This window comes from Eretmochelys imbricata, chromosome 2 (genome assembly GCF_965152235.1).
Source record: "Eretmochelys imbricata isolate rEreImb1 chromosome 2, rEreImb1.hap1, whole genome shotgun sequence".
Classification (NCBI taxonomy): Eukaryota; Metazoa; Chordata; order Testudines; family Cheloniidae; genus Eretmochelys; species Eretmochelys imbricata.
The window spans coordinates 162,810,575-162,830,630 of NC_135573.1; the positions used below are offsets into that span (position 1 = coordinate 162,810,575).

Consider the following 20,056-nt stretch of genomic DNA (forward strand, 5'->3'; position numbering starts at 1 on the left):
CTGTATACTCTCCCACTCACGTTCAGGAGTTCCACAGTCCTCTTCCTGTGTGTTCTGCTTTCGGTCCTTGCCTTCCCAGCCTGTAGCTCACTCCTCAAAGTTTAGGGGTTGCAGAGCCCTCCTTCCTGGGGCTGTGTGCTGGTTGGCTTCTTTCCCTCAACAGCTCAATGCAGTAGCTCCCCCCGACAGTGCTTGGAGCCTTCTTTTGAGTCATTCACTCAGTCACCTGAACACTTCCCTAATCCTGCCCAGGCGGGTCTAATAACCCCAATTACCTGTCTGCACTGGCTGGGAAAGAGGGGAGCCTTGTCTTACCCACTCTGCAAGGCTTCTGGTCCGTTAAAAAAACAGTGGTCTGTGATGACCCCCATACCTTCCTTCTCCCAGACACGGATTGCTCCCCAGCATCATTTTCCTCTCTCCCAGTGACCACTTCTGTTTTTTTGGACACCTGGAATGGGGTAACGGGCCACTTGCACTCCCTTAAAGGACCAGTGCTCTGCTACTTTCCTCATGACAGGTAGACAAGCCATGAAAAGGTGCTCATGAGTGGAAATCAAATTCAGCTCTGATAGGAGCCCTGCTTTGTATGATTTTTTTGAGAAGTCTTTGGCTCCTTTTATCAGGGTCTGTGGAAGACCAGTACCAGTGATTGGGGAAAGGGCAGTCTAACCTGGTGGTCAGCCTGGTGTTCAGAAACCAGAGACCAATGGACAGGTCTGAAATCAGGAGCCAGGTGTCAGAGCCAAAAGTTGGAGGCAGGATCCGATGGAAAACAGGCACTGAAGCCAAGGGTTAGCACTGAGTTAAAAGCCAAAGAGCCGTAGAGGAGGGTTGGAGCAGGAGTAATCAGAAACGAGGATGACATGGTTCAGGGAGCAGAAAACGGCATAGGGCAGGAGTCTGGAAAAGGGCAGGGTCAACGTCAGGAATCAGGGATGAAGCCAGGAGTCAGGTAGCAGACAATAGGGACTATAGCAGCAGCAAGCCAGGATTCATTCATTGTTCAACAGACAATTTCTTGTCTGTTCTTTTTGGCTTAAATACTGTTTCCAGCACAATCAAGGATGCTGGAGCGCCTCAAATAAGGCCCCTTTGGTCGGTACCATTAGTGGTGTATAAGACCTTCTGGCTCCCAATTCCCCTGTCACTGGTAGATCCATCAGGTGGTATTATGGGTGGATCAGCAGCCCGCAGACCCAGGTTCAGGACCAACTATTATTCAGAGTACAAGGGCTTTATCCTACGCTCACTTTAGTTTTTGCAAAATTTAAACAAAGTAGCCCTGCTCTGACCCGTGTTGCCTACCTTAGACTATTTTTGTATATTAAAAGTGCTACTCAAATTCATAAGACTCTTACAAGGCAAAATCCCACCAAAGGGTATTTGGTGGTAATAGCTTTTTTGCTGTAAGTAGGTCATTACTACAACCGTATCCATGTCTGTACTTTCTCTCTATATATATTATTTAAAGGTAAATATAACCTCACAGTGGTACTCAGCATTGACATACTGGACACCTATGTTAGATTCCCATTCCTGGGTTCTTGCTTCCCTGGAAGTCAAAGGCTTGATCACTGAGGAGGCAGTGCACTCAGTCCCTGCTAGGAGGGAATATCTCGCACTGCTCAAGAGTAACCGACTTGGCTAACCATAAGCTAACAACGGTGATGGGATTTTGTAGGAATCCTCTCTAATTCTCCTTGGCCAACGAGAGGTGATAATGCCTGGCCTTGAAAAAGGAGGAGTTTTAAAAGAATGAGGCTGTTCCTGAGGGTTCCCAAGAGAGACTCTTGGAAAATCCCCTAGATTTATAAAGAAAAATAAATACAAAAGCTCAAATTTACACTGATTCAAGAAGTGGAGTATTTGCAGTGTGAGTCAGGAGGTCCTGAACTCTGAACTTGGCTCTGCCACTGACTCACTGCATGGCCTGGGCCAAGTAGCTTGACTCTTCTCTCTCACTTTCCCAGCTATAAAATGGGGATGCTCTTTAGTCACCTGCCTCACAGGGGCACTGTGAAGATTTATTAGCTAGTATCTGTGGAGCACTTGCAACATATAAAGCACCACATAAATGCTAAGTATAATTACTGGTACAAAATCAAGGCTTACCTCCTAACTTCCACTCTGACTTAAGCAAAAGAAGCAAGAATTCAAGGGTGTTGTAGTAAACCCACCTCAATATCTTTGCTTTTGCTAGTTTAAGTCATTATTATAGTGTGGGGTTGTTTTGTTTCCTTTATTCAGTCTTCTGGTCACTATTACCGTTTTGTTTAGGCTCAGTATCTGCTAATCATTCCCAGCCATCCTGTTTGCAGGATGACTCTGAATCAGGTAACAATATGAGAACAGCCAGGTACCAGTTTAGTTTGACCCGAGCCTCTCTTGGGAGAATCAAATGTGACTTCCATCACCCTTCAAAACCATTGCCAAAAGAAACATGGTGGGTTTCTGAATCAAGCTATCCTCTGGGATACATTAGCAAGAGCCATGACTTTGAAGGGTGTATGTTTAGGAAGAGAAATTACCTATAATCAGGTAATGTGTACAGTATGCAAAGAAAACATTTTTACTACAGGCCACTATACAAAGCCTATTTAATCTGATGACACATCACATGACATTTATGTGTTCATTACTATCTGGTGTGACAATCTAAGTGCCATGGAAACCTATCTAAAACAGATACTACACTCAGGAAAAAGCATTCAAGGTACACATGCATAGCTCTGCTTTGCATTGTTATGAGAGCCTTTCAGGGCACTCAAGTTTCTCAGTATACACTTCTCCTGTAACAATGTTTATTGTTTTGAATGGAAGATTAATGAAACAGCATCTACTGACAAACCCCATTTTCTAGGGGGATCCACTGGCTCCCAAGAGAGAATATTTTACTCTGTAGGAAATATGAACTGCTGCAACACCCTATTTGAAACAAATTTCTTGCAACAAGATATCAACAGCACATGGAGAGCAGAACATTTGTTCTATGGTACATTCTTTCATGATGCTTAAGTACTGGATTACACATTGTTTAATTTAGAGCTCACAAACCTTATATCCAGGGGCCTTTGCACCACCCATCTAAATGACACTCAAACTTTCAGTAAGTAAAAATGTTGCATTCCATCCAAGGGGAATCTACTCACAATCAGATTAACTTCATACTCTAGGGTACTTCATGTTGTCAGCAAAAAACTAGCTATTCCCTATTGAGTTTAAAATATGGGAATTTCTGCCAGAGTTCAAGTGCTTGAGGCTATCAAGTGTTCCTTGCAAGAGAGCTGAAAGCCGGCGCACACACAAAAAGGGAAGTGTACCCGAAACCTGCCGTTAATCAGGCAGCATAATCCTAGCCTTTGATTTCAAAGCTGTTAAAGCAATGAATGGTTTGACTGAAGTTCCACAGTAACATGTTTCTCCACTCAATTCTGGATTCAAGAGATGTGATAACACTTCTGATGTTTAATGAAAAAAAAACTGTTTTATGAAAGCCAGGCTTTTTTTGGAAGAAGGAGGGAGAGAAAATTAAAAATCTCTCTGCAAAGCCACCAGAAAAATCTTATCAAAACAAGTAACCTTTTTGAAGCTCTTTACAGCTTAGCATATCACAATCCAGCTGTCTCTTTCTCGTTCCTTGCATTTTTGTTCCATAAGGAAACAAAGGAGCTTGAGAAGTCTATTAAGTGCCAAGATTCACCTCCAAGGCTCTGAAGTATATTACAAGCTGATGCCCATTCAGCATCAATGACCTCTTCTGTCTCCTGCTGGCTGTCACGTTCCAAACACATACACTCATCTTTAAATGATTTTAATGAGGCTTTTCTTCCTTATCTAACCTCCTCATCTAAAGGCTTGCAATAGAGATAGTCCTAATATGTCCGTATACTATTCCTGTAACACTCTTGCACCCCACTCACTTAACATAACGTTCCTAGATCACAACGTATCTGACTTGACAGGAGCAGAAGAGGAGAAAAGAAATCTATCAATACCTCCTGGGAACATATGTTTTCTGGATAATTTTTTTTTTAAGTCTAATTAGGAAGAAAAGAGATAAATCACTCAGGCAACATCCTACAGTTGTGAAGTGTAAATCATACACTGCAAAGAAAGAAAAGTACCGTAATTTTGATGCATCAGGATATTGTATATAATGGTAAACTGGCAAAAAAACCAAGGTTTAATTAATCAAGTAAGATCTGTACATATTTTTTCCTGCAGAATCTTCAGTGCTGATCACAGTGTGATTGGTAGCCCTAATTTAACTTCCCTTTTCTTCAGCATATACAGGTTGCGCAGCAAGCGTTACACATAAGCGGAACTGAAAGCAAAATGACACAGAGTCATACAGAAGAAATACCTTTTTCCTACACATGTAAGTGTCCAACCAAATTTGATTCTATATCACAGCCTCATCCACTGATGTAGAAGCTTACACAGTAGAGAGACTGTCCGTCCCCTCAGACGTACACTGATTGGCTTTTATAACCACCTACTCTTCCAATAATAGCTAGGTTAGGGCTTTCTTCTTTTTAATGGAGGACAAAGCGGGGAGGAGAGGAGTGAAGAATTCTAAAAGAAGTGTCAAATAAAATGTTAGAAAGTTTCACCAAATATGTTTTGTAATACATAAGCTGCTCTGCTAATTACTCATTATTACTAAATATTGAAGTATTAGTAAAGTTCAATGTAGTCATTTCCGTGTTTCACCACAAAGTGATGATTTTTGCCCAAACAGAAGTCGCTTCCTTGTTACATAATATGAAGAGTGACATTGAGTTCAGAAAGGTTGGCTATTTGTTGCATTTGTTCTCCGTATGGTGAATTCTGTGAAACAGAAATCTGAGATATGTGCAAGTCTCCCCCCTTCTACTCCCTCCCCAGCCCTGCTTTCTGAATCACCATCATTTCTATTTCTGTGGTTTTTATGGCACAGTTTTCCCACATTAAATAATTACCTTCCAAAAGCCCCCAGAACATTTAAGGATCAGTTGCTGTCTTCACATTCACTCAGTGACTATTTTTAAAAAGTCATACTTTTCATGAGCAGGGACAGTACAAAAGAACTTGTTCCTGGTAGAAAGCTCATGCTGTCATTCTGTAAGCTTTTGAATGAGCCTTCTTTTAACATACTAAAGTTTGCCAACCTAGATTTTTCCTGTTTTAGAAAACAGAAGAATCTTAGAGTTGGGAATGGAGAAGACAGTGATTTTAAAGGTTTTATTTTCACTAAAATATAAGATATAGTATTTTTCAATTCACCTCATACAAGTACTGTAGTGCAATCTATCATGTCAGTAAAACTTACAAATATAAAACTTTTTTACATAACTGCACTAAAAAATAAAACGTAAAACTTTAGGGCCTTTAAGTCCTCTCAGTCCTATTTCTTTTTCAGACAATCGCTCAGACAAACAAGTTTGTTTACATTTACAGGAGATAATGTTGCCCACTTCTTATTTACAGACTACGGGACAGGGTCACAATCAATTATTGCAGTGGGGGGGAAGGTCTGCTGGAGTCACCACTGTGGGTGGGGTACTGTGGCGGCAGCTCTGATGCACCCTCTTTGCTTCATGTCCTCACAGCTGCTGGTGATTGCTCTCACCTCTCCCCTCATGTAAACCAAATCAATAATTAATGCAGAGGGAGGGGGCACTTTGGTAATCTGTGCATCTGGTCTGGATATTACAGTCTCTTTTCCCTGGCCACCTCCTGCTCACTGCCACAGCCGCGGCCTCCCTCCGCCACCACCAAGTCCCGTCTCCAGAGGTGTGTGATTAACTCTCATTTAAAAAAAAAAAACCATGGTAATTTGTTTTGAGTTAATCGCATGTGTTAATTGCGATTGACGCCCTAAAATTTACTCATTTCCAGTGTGAATTTGTCTAGCTTCAGCTTCCAGCCATTGGATTGTGTTATACCTTTCTCTGCTACTCTGAAGAGCCCATTATTAAATATTTGTACTTCTATGTAGATAAACTGCTAACTACTGCTCTTTGAGGGACAGAAATACTTAGGGTAAAGTTTCACTTATTTTACTCCTCCCATTTTTCTGAGTGAGGCAGTGCCCCATGTGCCCTTATGGCAGCAGTAATGCTTTTGATTTTCTAGGATCCTAAGAGTTGTTTGAAGGCATCAGCAGTTGTTTCAGGCATGTGAAAAGAAAGGATTATAATGGAAATCTGCATGTAACATGAACTCTGTAGTGCTGGTTACTAGTCAATGTATTTGTATAGTAGCTGTAGCAGAAATGCCGACATATATATTATATGCCAAGTATAAATGCCAAGTATAAATTGTCTAGTAATTATATACCAAGATTACCCCTCAAACAGAACTTAGAATAGAAGAGCCAAGGTGAGGTGGGAGAGAAACATTATTAAAGAATACTCCATCATAAAAGAGGTCGTGGCAAACATGGTGCTGAAAGACAACTTCCCATTGCCACCAAAAAAAAAAAAAAATCCCAAACAAATCGCCCAAACCAAAATCAAAAACTCCAACTCCCTCCCCCCAAAGAAAATCATATTGTCCAAAATAAGGGAGGATTTTTATGAAGCAATGGCAAATTTGCTTTTTTTGGGGGGGTGGGGGAGAATGGGAAGTTTTCTTTCAGCACCATATTTGCTGCGACCTCTTTTATGATTAGATGGAGTATTCTTTAATAGAGCTTCTCTCCCACCTCACGTTGGCTCTTCTATTCTAAGTTCTGTTTGAGGGGTAATCTTGGTATATAATTACTAGACAATTTATACTTCATTTAGCATGTACTGAGCAGTAAGCAAACAACAAATAAATAGTTTGTTGCATTGATGTGGATTGGTCCAGTCAATTCCTTCACCAAGTTTACTACTGTAATTCAATTCATATGGTCATATTACATGTTAAGGCTCTTCAAGTTCAGGTTTTTATTCATACACTGGCAGCGAAGTTACTAGTAAATTTCACTTTCTGCAGGTTCACTAGTGGCTTTGTATACAGATTTGAACCAGTTTAACAAAAGGTGTTTTTAGTTACACTGGTGCAAGTTTATGTGTAGACACTTATTTCAGTTAAAGATTAGTTTATTTCAATTTAGCTTAATCCAGCTTTTAAAAAAAGCTTTTAAACTCACCTGAAATAAACCACCCGTAAATCACAATAAGAGTGTCTGCAAAAGATTTTGCACTGATTTAACTAAATTGGTTTAAAAATCAATACAAGTTACTTTGTGTGTGTGTGTGTGTGTGTGTGTGTGTGTCAGAGAGAGAGAGAGAGAACCAAGGTGCTCCCCACCCTAAGGCATCTCTCAACTGTCCATCAGCAAGTGAGCTGCACACCCTCCTGAACAGTAAGAGGCACAAAGATCAGAACTTTCCTTAGCTACTTTTCAATAGGCCAACAAGAGCAGGATTGCAAGCCCTCCCATACCACAGAGTTCTAAGTGGCCAGTTAGCTGAAATGTTGTAATGGGGCAGATTTGAAGCCTCCAACTCAGTCCCTACAGGATTTTCCCATCTGGCACAGAGTTAAACTTCATGGTGGCTTTAAGAATGCACAAAACCCATGATTCCACACTCAACTTTATATTCGTCAATATAGTGTTCAAGTCAACAAAAATAATAAACTATCACTACATATAAGGGAATGTCAGATCTCCTCAGTTTTAGGTGCTCTCTTTTCAAACCACCACAACAAAGTGTTTGATCACAAGGTTGAACTAGCAAGAGGAAGTGCATCTGCCTTGTGTCCTCTGTGGATGTTGCCTGGTTGGTCTGGAATTTAGATATTGGATTTTACAGAATAGCTTAATTGCCAGACTAGTCAGCTGGTGTTAAGACTGGAAGTACAGATCAGAAACTAAGGCCTTGTTCACAATATCATTTTAACTGAGTTTATTACCAATTATTCACATGGTTGGTTCTGAACACAGTTTACATTCACACACAGTGTGGTTGCTTGATTAATAACTGAGATCAGGTAATTGTGTTTCACTCCATAAAAGAAACTAAATCCTATCACATGACTGTCTTCCTGTCACCAGCTCTGCATTTGTTGTTGTTGTTACTTTTATTGGCAGGGGGAGGGAGGAAAGGGATTGGTGATTGTTTGTGTGTTTGTTTGCTTGCTTTGTGTGACTGTTTGCAGCAGAAAAGAAACCATAATCATGTAATTGATCTAGCCAGCAATCTGCTATAGAAACTCATAGAAATGTAGGGCTGGAAGTGACCTCAAGAGGTCACCAAGTCCAGCCCCTGTGCTAAGGAAGGAACAAGTATACATAGACAGTCCCTGATGCATTGTCCAATCTGTTTTTTAAAAACTCCAGTGATGGGGATTCCACTAGCTCCCTTGCAAGCCTATTCCAGAGCTGAACTATTCTTATAGTTAGAAAAAGAGTACCTCCAGGAGAGCTTCATGGAGATGTCCCTGGAGAATTTCCGCTCCATCCCCAGTAACGTTCACAGACTTTTCCAGTAGCTGTACTGGTACTGGCCACGAATGCATCCCAAATCCTCAGGGCTACTTAATCATTAAAAAACGCTTGCTTTTATAACATGCATTGTATTTAAAAAGGTACACTCACCAGAGGTCCCTTCTCCAGCTTGGTTGGGTTGGGAGGGTATTTCAGTCAGGGTGATAAAAAGATCCCTGGCTGTCCGGGAAAACGGTGTGCTGTGTGCTCTCCTCAAGCTCATCCTCCTCATCATCATCTTCCCCGTCCGCAAAATCCTCAGGCATGGCGGAGAGTATCCCATCATCGGAGTCCACGGATAGGGGTGGGGTAGTGGTGGCGGCCCCCCTAGAATTGCATGCAGCTCAGCGTAGAAGCGGCATATCTGGGACTCTGTTCTGGAGCGTCCGTTTGATTCTTTGGTTTTCTGGTATGCTTGTCTGAGCTCCTTAAGTTTCACGTAGCACTGTGTTGCATCCCTGCTGTAGCCTCTGTCCCTCATGGCCTCGGAGATTTTTTGAAATGTTTTGGCATTTCGTCTTTTGGAACGTAGTTCTGATAGCACGGATTCCTCTCCTCATACAGCGATCAGATCCAGTACCTCCCGTTTGGTCCATGCTGGAGCTCTTTTTCGATTCTGGGACTGCATGGTCACCTGTACTGATGAGCGCTGCATGGTCACCTGTGCTGATGAGCTCACCTGGCCAAACAGGAAATGAGATTCAAAAGTTCCCGGGGCTTCTCCTGTACGCCTGGCCAGTGCATCCGAGTTCAGAGTATTGTCCAGAGCGGTCACAATGGTGCACTGTGGGATAGCTCCCAGAGGCCAAAACCTTCGAATTGCGTTCACACTAACCCTAATTCGAAACGGCGATGTCGATTTCAGCACTAATCCCCTCGTTGGGGAGGAGTACAGAAATTGGTTTTAAGAGCCCTTTATGTCGAAAAAAATGGCTTCGTTGTGTGGACGGGTTCAAGGTTAATTCAATTTAACGCTGCTAAATCCGACAAACCTATAGTGTAGACCAGGCCTAACACTTATCCTAAAAGGTCTAACTAAGTACCTATCAACTAACAGCCAAGGACACAGAACAATGGACTGCAAGAACGACCAATGCTCTTGCAATGCAAGACAAGGCACTCCAACCAACCGTCCTGGGCAGTACAAAGGAACCGAGAGCGTAGGGTTGGCAGCACCTAATATACCAAAGCATGAACGCGGCATTCAAGAGAGTGTCACAGCTGACCCTACAGATACCGCTAAGGCAAAAACTCCGATGACTTTGCACATGGGCGCGCACACACCTAGAATGGAATTGACACGAGCAAGCACTCGAAGAACTGTGACTTACCATACATTCAAATGTTTGGGGGCTTTTTAAAGTATAATTTTAACTTTGCATCTTTGGTTTTCCTAATGTTAATGACAAGTACAACACAGTATAACGTAGAGCACAATTTTGTACTAAGACTCCAGTATGGTTCAAAGGTCTTGATGCTAGAATGATTTGTCACAAACACCTTAACACAATCTTTCTTTTAAGTAAAAATCTTACAAAGCTATTCCCTGAAGGACTCTCCATCATTTGGAAGAAGCTTTTGTATCCTTTGGTTTAGAATTTTGTATTCTTTGTGTTTAGATCTTGTATGCTATCATTAGAGTTTGTTAAGACATGTTCTTAAAAAGAACTTGGCCCATTATATTCCACTATGAATACATAAACTTCATGAAGCTTCTTGCTTACTATACAATATAGCAAAGTAACAAGGAAAAAATCATTATCTGTCACGGATACTTTTAAGAAATAGCCAATCTAACCCTGTCTCCATGTTATGGATGGTATCTGCTCACGCAATTGCAAAATAATTGTTAAGAAACAAAAGAAGAAAGTGTGCACAAGTGTGGAACTTGAAAATTTTATCTGACACTCAATATACCAAGGACTAAGCCCTATTAACCAGGCGAAAAATATCTGTGCCTACAGAGTCTTGCCCCTCTGAGCCAAGCCCTTTATGGTGTAAAAGAATAAACAGTTGCACACTGTTTATTGAATTTGAACACACTGTCAATCAACCTTCTATTTAAAACATTTTAAAAATGTAACTTTGTCTTTCTCTTGTTTTTTGTTAAAACTTCTATTTCCAATCTAGCTTCACTCCACAATTTTTTGCTTTTTTTCTTCCCTATAATAATAAATCATGCTGTATCTTTTCCTGGGTTGTTTTCAGTGACGTGCTTTCCTCTTTTCTTTCTCCCCTCCCCTTTCTCATTCTTTCCCTAAATTGTGTACTCTATGTTTTGCCCTATAATCTTTTTGTTCCTCCCACTTCTCCTGAAAACACCCCCACCTCTCTTGCTACCCTACTTCTCTCCCTGCCCACCATGCGACAACTTCTCATTGATTTCTCTCTTTCCACCTCGCCAGATAGCACATGGCAAACCAGTGTGCTATAGACTGACAGCCCAGCTTGCTGTGCACTAAATCTTTGTGTAGAGAAATCCTTACTCTCTCTCTCATCCAACTGGCTCCTGGCTTGTGTGAAGGTGGCTGAAATGGGTCTTCACTAATCTACTTCCTCAACTAGCATTTTTTTCTGGGTCCTCCTCCTCAGTGGATAGTTCCAGTGATTGGCTCTGCTGCTATTCCTAACAATCCCAAGCAGAAATGGTGTGTAAATGACCTAAGATTCTTGCTAGTTTCATAGCTGCCCACAGAGTTCTAAATGGCAACAGTGAAAGCTGCAGATTCCACAAGATAATACTGCATTGATTCACATTCTATTCAAGCTGTTCTTCATAATCCTAAGGGACAAAACTTTAAAATAAAAAAAAAAAGATTGGATGGATTTTGTACAAGTTGTTGGCATTTACCAAGGAAAGATTTGTATTATACTGTATTCACCATAGGCAATTGGGATTTGTTTCTTTATTCAAACCCTGTGTACAAGCATGCATGATTTCTTTCCAAAATAATTTTGATTATGGATGAAGAAATTCACAGAGATTCAAAAGTAAATTGACCATAACTGATATAATCCTTTTTCTTAGAAAACATTATTAATCCTTTCCACTTTGTATGTACCTATCTAAGATATCAAGAGAGAACAAATCACTGCAGTATCTAGGCAATGAAGTACAGTGAAATAAGAAAGGTATATAACTAAAGACTAAAACTGGACTCCACTTTGTCACCTTCCTTGGGTTTGGTCCACTGTGCTTTCCTCATCCCACTCCTATCATCATCTCAACTTTTGTTAATGTAGCTAGGCTGTGGTGAAGGAGGGTCTTTTGCACCAGGCTCTGAAGGTAGATAGAGCTTATTTTGATTCCCTTTCTAAGGGGTTCCATAGATTAGGGCCTAGCACCAAAAATGCTTTGATCACCTAGCTCCCGAGTCTTTTATTCTGGGTTTAGCAAGCTTTCATGTGCCTGATGAGCACAGTGGTCCTGAGATAGAGAGGTGGATCTTGAAGTAGACTACTCTCAGACAATTAAGGTTGCTGAAGCTAAGAACCAGGACCTTGAAATGAACCCGGAACAAATGAAAAACTGAACTCTACAATGTGAGTGAACAAAGGTTTTGCCAGGTCACTGACAATTAGGTTTTTTCAGTAGCAGAGAATTATACAGAGGATAAATTAATGGCAAATTAGTAGTTACAGGGCAACTGAAAGAAACAGTATAGTAAATTTCATTATAACAAAAAAAAAAAAACCCACACTGAATTGCTGTTCAGCCTTAATCAGAACTATACTAATACTTCTTGACTGATGTCAAAGACTCATAGCAACATCAGACTCCTACAATATAACTTTTCTATATTACATAAGAATGGTTCCACTGAATCAGCCCAATAGTCCAACTAGCCCAATATCCTCTCTCTGACAGTGGACTGTGCCAGATGCTTCAGAGGGAAAGAACAGAAGTGGGCAATTTTGAGAGGTCCACCCCACTGTCCAGCTTCTAGCAGTTGGAGGTTTAGGGACACCTGGAGCATGGGGTTATGTTACTGACCATCTTAGCTAACAGCCATTGATGGACCCATCCTCCATGAAATTAACTAATTCTTTTTTGAACCCAGTTATACTTTTGACCTTCACAACATTCCATGGAAATGAGTTCCACAGGTTTACTGCATGTTGTGTGAAGTAGTCTGTCCTTATGTTTGTTTTAAACCTGCTGCCTACTAATTTCATCGGGTGACCCCTTATGTGAAGGGGTAAATAACACTTCTCTATCCACTTTCTTCACACCACTCATGATTTTATAGACCACTCTCACATTCCCCCTTAGACGTCTCTTTTCTAAAGTGAACAGTCTAGTCTTTCAATCTCTCCTCATATGGAAGTTGTTCTATACCCCTAATCATTCTTATTTCTCTTCCCTATATATTTTCCAATCCTAATATATCTTTTTTTGAGATGAGGTGACCAGAACTGCCTGCAGCATTCAAGTTGTGAGCATACTATATATATATATATATATATATATATAGATAGATATAGATATACTGGCATTATGATATTTTCTGTATTATCTACACCTTTCCGAATGATTCTTAACATTGTCAGCTTTTTTGACTGCTGCTGCAGAGCAAATGTGGATGTTTCAGGAAACTATTCACATTGACTAGAAGATCTCTCTCTTGAGTCTTATAGTCTTCCCAACTGACTTACACATAACAGGTGATATTACCTGAAACTCCCTTGGATGGGCTTGGTACAGATCAGTCAAATTCTGCTTTCATTTATAAAGGTATAGATCTGGAGTAACATCTCTGAAGCCAGTGGAGTTACTCCAGGTATACACCTATCTACGAAAGAGAAAAGGCCAGCCATTAGTGTAACTAGTTTCAGAAATATTTTGTTTCTGACATCTTATTTTGCTACAAATGATAATAATGAAACACTCAGCAGAACACAACCCTCAGCTGGTGTAAATCAGTACACTCCCCTGAAACCAGCTGTGGATCTAGCCCATTACATTATAACCTAATAATCTAGTTATTTGTTTTCACATCTCACCACTATGCAAAATATTCACACAAAATGTTGTTCTGAAATGTTAATGATAATAGTTTGAACTTATATAGCACCTTCTATCTACAGATGTGAACATGCTTCTGTCAAGGTTCCTCCCCCACTCTGAATTCTAGGGTACAGATGTGGGGACCTGCATGAAAAACCTCCTAAGCTTATCTTTACCAGCTTAGGTCAAAACTTCCCCAAGGTACAAAATATTCCACCTGTTGTCCTTGGACTGGCCGCTACCACCACCAAACTGATACTGGTTACTGGGGAAGAGCTGTTTGGACGCGTCCTTCCCCCCAAAATACTTCCCAAAACCTTGCACCCCACTTCCTGGACAAGGTTTGGTAAAAAGCCTCACCAATTTGCCTAGGTGACTACAGACCCAGACCCTTGGATCTTAAGAACAATGAATAATCCTCCCAACACTTGCACCCCCCCATTCCTGGGAAATGTTGGATAAAAAGCCTCACCAATTTGCATAGGTGACCACAGATCCAAACCCTTGGATCTGAGAACAATGAAAAAGCATTCAGTTTTTTACAAGAAGACTTTTAATAAAAAATAGAAGTAAATAGAAATAAAGAAATCCCCCCTGTAAAATCAGGATGGTAGATATCTTACAGGGTAATTAGATTCAAAAACATAGAGAACCCCTCTAGGCAAAACCTTAAGTTACAAAAAAGATACACAGACAGAAATAGTTATTCTATTCAGCACAATTCTTTTCTCAGCCATTTAAAGAAATCATAATCTAACACATACCTAGCTAGATTACTTACTAAAAGTTCTAAGACTCCATTCCTGGTCTATCCCCGGCCAAGACCAGCATAAGACAGACACAGACCCTTTGATTCTCTCCCTCCTCCCAGCTTTTGAAAGTATCTTGTCTCCTCATTGGTCATTTTGGTCAGGTGCCAGCGAAGTTACCTTTAGCTTCTTAACCCTTTACAGGTGAGAGGAGCTTTCCCCTGGCCACGAGGGATTTCAAAGGGGTTTACCCTTCCCTTTATATTTATGACACCTTCACACACATTAATTAATTTAGGCTCAATGCCCTTTGGCGGTAGACAAGTATTATTATTCCCATTTTCCAAGTAAGGAAAAGAGCAATACCAACAGGACTACCTACAACAGTTGGACAGTACAAGGCACAGTAGACCAGGATATTAAGTAGATGTTTTGCAATGCCTCGCAATTGATAGCAGGTTCTGTTATGTAATAGGAGGTGCTGTAAAAAGCCTAATTTTCTAAATCAAAAAGACATAGCAGGCATGTGTCATAAAGGGACATAGTTTGTTCTGAATCTTTTCCCACTACAGCCACTTCTGAAGAGTTTAGTGGATTGATTTACTTTGTCCAAAGCAGGTGGAAAGAAAAATGGGGGTGTAAAGTTGTTGTTCAATCCTGAATGACAAAACTGTCATGAATGCCACTGGCGGGCCTCATACTCATCAAACTGCTTATTTGTGCTATCACCAGATACCAGCTGAAATGGAGTTAGGTCAGTAAAAGTACAATGGAGAAGCTAACACAAGGGAAAGAATGCCTGGGAAAAACTGACCTCACAACTCACACAGGAAGAAAACTCCAGTGAAGCCCTAGATAATCTTATATTTTCCTAAAACATGTGTTTCTTCTTTTATGCAATGTAAGTACAACCCTCTTGTTACACACATGATAGTATCTTGGGATAAAGCAAAATGCAGTGAAGAAAGAAATCTCTACAATTTTGAGTGCAACAGCAAATAAACTCTCTTATATCTCAGTCACATAGATAACCAAGTACAGTTTCTAATATTCAATGTTTCTCACTGAGAAATATTTATCATTTATAACGTTCTCACATTTTTATGCAAACAGTGTCAAGAAAATTGTTTAAAAAGATAACGTTAATTTGAAATTAGAATTACAATTGAAATTAATGACAGGTTTCAGAGTAGCAGCCATGTTAGTCTGTATTCGCAAAAAGAAAAGGAGTACTTGTGGCACCTTAGAGACTAACAAATTTATTTAAACATAAGCTTATGCTCAAATAAATTTGTTAATTGAAATTAAATGTTTATTAGTCGTTTATACAGAGGCTGACAAGACAGTGACTTTTATCACCCAGAAGTTCACTAATCATTTTACTATGGAATGGATAGGTAGAATATTCCAATTTGTGGGACACACAATAGAAAAAAAAAGAGCCATCTTTCTCAAAATAACAAGGAGCAGCAATAAAGTTCAAAGCAAAGCCTATCTGAACACAGCTTGCTTAAAAAAAAATTACATAAACTGAGTTCATTTCCTTCTAGTAATAGGACACCATCTTTACCTGCCAAATAACTATTCTATCTTTTTCATACATAGCAGTTTTTGCGTACATATGTAAAATCTTTTATGGTTAAGGAGACCACCATTTATAGACAATGTCCTTTCTTAAGAAACCACCATAAAATATTCCCAAATGTACTGATTAAAATGCTGTTCCACATTTATTAGAAGGTCATATCCATTATGCAACTGATTTTTGTCATTCCTTTGGTTTCACCATACTGTAATCAACGAAGATGCAATTTAGATTGGTTAAAAAATATTAAACTACAGAAAGACCATATCCGTAATCCTCTGTATAACATTAAAAAATGGATAGGAAGAAAAATTAAAAAATGAATAAACTAATCAAAGAGCCAAATTTGTCATTGGCAACATGACATAATCCAGTGGTTCTCAAACTTTTGTACTGGTGACACCTTTCGTAACAGCAAGCCTCTGAGTGTGACCCCCGTTATAATTAAAAACACTTTTTTATATATTTAACACTATTATAAATGCTGGAGGCAAAGCGGGATCTGGGGTGGAGGCTGGCAGCTCGTGACCAATGTTCCCTCTAGTTTTTGACAGGCCGTGTGCGCAAAAGACTTCTTCTGTGCAAATTGTTGTGCTTCTGTGCAAATTGTTGTGCGCTCGGTGTTTCGCCGTGTGCGCGGGGTGTAGGATCTGTGTGCGCACACATGCACACAGCTTAGAGGGAACAGTGCTCGTGACCCTCTCCGTAACAACCTCACAACCCCCTGACTTAACCAACGTCAACCCTAATTTGTGCCCTTTTGGTACTGCCAATCTAGTGATATACGCGAAGCCTATACTCAAAATGTTAAGGGTCTAAACCTGCCCTTAATTACAAACATGCAAACCTAGTAAAGTACAAAAATGCAACGGGGGCGGAGGGGGAGAAATGGTTTTAAATTGTACATTTTATAACTTGAATAAAAATAAAGATAACTGTCATAAGCAGTCACCTGAAGGTCCAGCAGAAATCAGGCAGACACCAAACTCTACTCATTTATTTACTTATAAAACGTATGTGATGATCAGTAAGTTTCTTTGTTCTCAGTATCAACTGTTATCAGAAATAGCCAGTTTATTAGGAGCTATATTATAATATTATACTCAATATGCTCCATTGAGCAGTGTTTTGTAAGAGAGAGACACTCTCTCAAAAATTTTCATAATGGGAATTTTCCCATTGACTTCAATGGGTTCTGGATCAGGCCTATAGTCATAAAATCCAGGTCATTGAAGTCTACATCTCAAATGCCATCATTTGGCAGAGAACTGGTAGCAGATATACAGTAACAGTCAGGGTATAGCGAGGTTCTTGGTGAGGTTACAGAGGAAGCACAAATACTGCTGAGTTCTACATACTAGAACTAGGTACCAATCAGGGTAAGCTACAGAAATTATATAGGACTGTTTGAAAAAAGATCCAGCCTAGAAGATTTCATACACTAAGCAGTCTTTGTTTGGAAAAAGACACAAAAGTGAAGAAAGAATAAAAAAAAAAACCTTTTGCTTCTAGAAATGGAATTGAATGCAACTGCTTGTGAGTAAAGATATGAAGGTTATGCTTTTCTGCTTTCTTATTTGAGTCTCAAAGCACCAGTTTAAGTGCCCACATCTCCATCATTTCAACGTGTCCTGATAAATACGTCTTTCATTTAAATCTGATAAATATTTTACTTACCCAGCATCCTCCTGGAAACCTTCCAATTCATCCCTTTGCTCTGCTAAGGTGGATTCTAAATCCAGATAGGTACCATTATGGGACAGTTGCAGTGTACAGTCATCAAGCTGTAACGAAAAAAATCAAAATAGTGTAATTATTTGTATTAATAAATTATAAAACAGTGCCCTTCTTTTGGATATGCCAATTTTTTTGCCGCAGAAAAAGGGAAATCTTACAGCACATGTTCCTGTTGAAGCACCTGTTTTCCGCCATTTTCACTTTTCCACCAAGTCCTGAGGTCCACATTGCACTCACTATTCTTCTAGCAAAGGAGGACCAGACAGCATTCTCTTATTTGGAGACCAATACTAGTTCTTAATTTTCTAAAGGAGCCATTTGAGTTATTAAGCCCTCAAACTCCACCAAAGACTAAGCACACTCTTCCTTCAGTGGTCTCAGCCCTAGCTGGCATAGGCAGCCAAATGTTTGTTAGACACACACAGATAGATAGATAGATAGATAGATATAGACACACACACACACACTTCAGCCCTCCAGTGAATTCGATATCATTGACTCAGGAAGAGATTCAAGGAAAGATATCTATTGCTCAGATTAAAAAATTATTTTAGGTTATTGTTTGGATCAGGAGGCAAAAGGTATATTTTGATTTATGCCAGAGTTACTGAAATCACAGTCTGTCTACAATCATTGTGCTACTACCAAATCTAGGATTTGGAAAATCTGTTCACTTCTGTTTAGATTTTTCTTTGGAAAAAAACAACAACATTGCTTTTACATAAGCTATTCACAGTTATCCCTCTAAATTCTTCTGGGAAGTAGACATTTAAATGGCATGGCACATACAGAAGGCTCAGTTTACTGGAAAGAAAAATGTAAACAAAGTTAACTCTTTGATTCTTAGGGATTAAAAAAAACCTACATTAAGTTCCATAACTAGGGCATGTATCTTTTTGACTAAGAAGGAATATCAATCTACACAAAACTGGAAATACAATCTTTAGAGAAAAAGAAATGAGGCTAAACACTACTCTGGGAAACTTTTTCCCAGTAGACCATGATTATCAACTGAAATGCTAATTTATTCACTGAAATGCCAAAAAGGAAACTACTAATTAGATAAATGTTCTGCTGTCACTATGGGGACTGGGAGATTTGCCCACAATCTCCAATTCTACTGCATAACTAGGAAAAAGGAACGGTGCTTTACTAACATCTGATTACTTTAGTCTATAAAAAGCATGACGAGAACAGGAAGTATCTGATGTGCTAGATACAGGAAAATGGTACATTCTGCCTATTTTCAATTTGTCACCACAGTTTCAATTGAATGTGGTATTATTCATTTTTGTCCTAAAGCTTTTTACAATGTATCTAATAACTGAAACTATGGTGATGGAGGGTATGCATAAAAGTAACTATTACTCCAGTACTTTAACTATGCTGCATTTCACCAAAAAGTTGGCTCCTTTTCAATGGGGAGGGGGAGGCAAGATGAGGCAAGAGGAGAGTAAAGTAATACCTACAGAAAGGACCAGGCACTCAGATACCATTGTGAGGAGCCACTATGAAATACTAAGACAGATCAATCACCTCATGCAGATTCACTCTTCCTCCTTTTAGACTCCCCTCCGCACGCACACACAGGCCACACAGGGGACTGGAATCGCTGCAAATTCCCACTGTTGGAGATCCTGCTAATTACTCCATCAGAAGGAGAGGGGAATTACTTCCCCCATATCCGAAATGATATGGGATTATAGCCACAAAACACACAGCATTCCCAAGATTTGTGCATATTTCCAATGCTCTGCCATTTGCCAGGGTTGACTGTACAATGACCATACTCCTCTGCACAGCCTCCTCCTCACTCTCGGCACCAGCAGGTGGTTCACTGAGAGCACAGTAGAGACAGGCTCCCTGTTAGCAGTTCCTGTGCTTGGCCTACAACATCACAGAGCTCCAATTGTAGGGAAAGTCCTGCTCAGGCCCCCGCAGACCCGGGCTCAAACATGCCCAGTGAAGTTGGAATTTTTAGGGAATTTAGCTGAAAAGATCTATCAAGTCTCTACGAAGCATGTGCAGGAAGCTTTTGGAAAATTGCAGTTATCTTGACCAAATTTGGGAGGATTTTCACAGAGAGAGCAAAAGGCCACCCCACTGCCAAATTTCAAGTCCCTGTGCCAAAGCCCGGGAGTGCTAGAATTTCTCAAATAAAAGGTTATTAGACATTTTTAACATGGTCAAACAACGTATTTTTCCCTAGCCTCATTCTCAGAAATACCTGAACTGTGTTGGCTGAAATTTTTCAAAAAAATTTCAGCCAGAAGCAAACATCCAGAATGGAAAATTTCAGCCCAAATGGTTAAAGTCTGGCAAAGCTATAAGATTCTTGTAATGAGAAGCTGTGATGATTTTGGAAATCTATCTATACAATGTATTAATTCAGTGAACTCTCTGTATGCATCTTTATCAAGCTGCAAACTCCATTTTGAATGTGGAGTCTAGCTGCATTCACTGTGAGCTTCAGGGTCATGTTAGACTGAAATTTCAAAACAGGACCGTTGACT

The 20,056-nt window shown here is 40.0% G+C and overlaps 1 protein-coding gene across 2 annotated transcripts in view; it reads right to left on the minus strand.

Moving 5' to 3' along the window:
* The window catches only part of FHOD3 (formin homology 2 domain containing 3), a 614,532-nt gene that overhangs the window by 537,663 nt on the left and 56,813 nt on the right, over positions 1 to 20,056 (minus strand). For both annotated transcript variants that reach the window (XM_077810937.1, XM_077810936.1), the window contains exon 2: positions 17,484 to 17,590. In XM_077810937.1, coding sequence (XP_077667063.1) covers positions 17,484 to 17,590 — 107 coding nt within the window. The remainder of the gene's footprint in view (positions 1 to 17,483; positions 17,591 to 20,056) is intronic.